The sequence below is a fragment of the Micropterus salmoides genome, unplaced genomic scaffold (assembly GCF_014851395.1).
Source record: "Micropterus salmoides isolate LMB-PRFRI ecotype aquatic unplaced genomic scaffold, ASM1485139v1 Ms_hic_scaffold_2, whole genome shotgun sequence".
Classification (NCBI taxonomy): Eukaryota; Metazoa; Chordata; class Actinopteri; order Centrarchiformes; family Centrarchidae; genus Micropterus; species Micropterus salmoides.
The window spans coordinates 41755187-41757336 of record NW_024041150.1 but is presented as its reverse complement, the minus strand read 5'-3'; the positions used below and the strand labels follow the sequence as shown (position 1 = coordinate 41757336).

General features: G+C 41.0%; 1 protein-coding gene across 1 annotated transcript; it reads right to left on the bottom strand.

Annotated features, from left to right (window-relative positions):
• Positions 1–421: 421 nt before the first annotated feature.
• LOC119912307 lies at positions 422–1318 on the bottom strand (the record flags this gene model as incomplete). The annotated part of the gene is made up of 1 exon (XM_038731453.1): positions 422–1318. A coding segment is annotated over one exon (897 nt), but the record flags the coding sequence as incomplete, so codon positions are not given.
• Positions 1319–2150: the final 832 nt, after the last annotated feature.

Below are 2150 nucleotides of genomic sequence, written 5' to 3'. Positions count from 1 at the left end.
TGCTATAAACTAAATGAAAAATGGTACAGATATTTATAATAGTGTTAATGGTAACCATCGTAATGTTAATGATTATAATAACAATAATAACAATAAGACTAGCAACAATAGTCGTTGCAGTAGAGGGTGTCGAGCAGGAACACGGGGGCAGCAGGCGACCCGCAGCCACAGATCCAGACTCCACAGCTCCAGAGCCAGAAAACCTGCAGGAAGTGATAGGAGAGAGGAGATAGACGAGAAAGCACAAGACTACCAGAAAGGGGAGAAGTTGTGTTAGTAACATGCAATAATGGGATAAGGTTGCATACAGAGGGAGAGAAAGTAGAGGAGAGAGGAGCTCAGTGCATCATGGGAAATCCCCCGGCAGTCTAGGCCTATAGCAGCATAACTAAGGGATGGTTCAGGACTACCTGAGCCAGCCCTAACTATAAGCTTTATCAAAGAGGAAAGTCTTAAGCCTACTCTTAAATGTGGAGATGGTGTCTGCCTCCTGAACCCAAACTGGAACCTGGTTCCACAGGAGAGGAGCTTGATAGCTGAACGCTCTGGCTCCTAGTCTACTTTTGGAGACTCTAGGAACCACAAGTAACCCTGCATTCTGGGAGCGCAGTGCTCTGGTGGGGTAGTAAGGTACTATGAGCTCTTTAAGATAAGATGGTGCCTGACCATTAAGAGCTTTGTAGGTAAGAAGAATGATTTTAAATTCTATTCTGGATTTTACTGGAAGCCAATGCAAAGAAGCTAAAACAGGAGAAATGTGATCTCTTTTCCTGGTTCCTGTCAGAACACGTGCTGCAGCATTCTGGATCAGCTGAAGAGTCTTAATGGACTTTTTCGAGCAGCCTGATAATAAGGAATTGCAGTAATCCAGCCTAGAAGTAACAAATGCATGGACTAGTTTTTCTGCATCATTTTTAGACAGGATGTTCCTGATTTTCGCAATATTACGTAGGTGAAAAAAGGCGGTCCTTGAAATTTGCTTAATGTGAGACTTAAACGACATGTCCTGATCAAAGATAACTCCAAGATTCCTCACAGTGGTGCTGGAGGCCAAGGCGATGCCATCCAGGGAAACTATATCTTTAGATAATGCGTCACGGAGGTGCTTAGGCCCCAGAGCAATAACTTCAGTTTTATCTGAGTTTAACATGAGAAAATTACAAGTCATCCAGGTTTTAACATCCTGAAGGCACATTTGAAGTTTAGCTAACTGATGAGTTTCATCTGGCTTGATCGATAGATATAACTGAGTATCATCTGCATAACAATGAAAGCTTATGGAATGTTTCCTGATAATATTGCCTAAAGGAAGCATATATAAAGTGAAGAGGATTGGTCCAAGGACAGATCCTTGAGGAACTTCATGAGTAACTTTGGCGTGCATGGAGGACTCATCATTAACATGTACAAACTGAAATCGATCTGATAAATAGGACTTAAACCAGCTTAGAGCGGTTCCTTTAATGCCAATGAAATATTCCAGTCTCTGCAATAGGATCTGATGGTCAATGGTATCAAATGCAGCACTAAGATCTAATAAAACCAGTACAGAGACAAGTCCTTTGTCTGATGCAATAAGGAGGTCATTAGTAATTTTCACCAGTGCTGTCTCTGTGCTATGATGAGCTCTAAATCCTGACTGAAAATCCTCAAATAAACTATTGCTCTGTAGAAAGTCACACAGCTGTTTAGCAACTGCTTTCTCCAGAACCTTAGAGAGAAATGGAAGGTTAGATATAGGTCTATAGTTGGCTAAAACATCCGGATCAAGTTTGGGCTTTTTTAGAAGAGGTTTAATTACAGCTACTTTAAAGTACTGTGGTACATAGCCTGTTGATAAAGATAGATTGATCATATCTAGTATAGAGGTGCTGACTAAGGGTAAAACATCTTTAAGCAGCCTAGTGGGATGGGGTCTAAGAGGCAGGTTGATGGTTTAGATGAAGAAATTATTGAAGTTAGTTGGTAAAGATTGAGGGAAGCAAAACAGTCTAAACATGTATCTGGTTCTACAGCTGTTTCTAAGGTTCCTGAGTTTAGAGATAAGTCGGTGCCAATTGAGGGCAGGTCTTGGTGAATTTTGTCTCTAATAGCTAGAATTTTGTCATTAAAGAAGCTCATGAAATCGTAACTACTGAGAGCTATGGGAA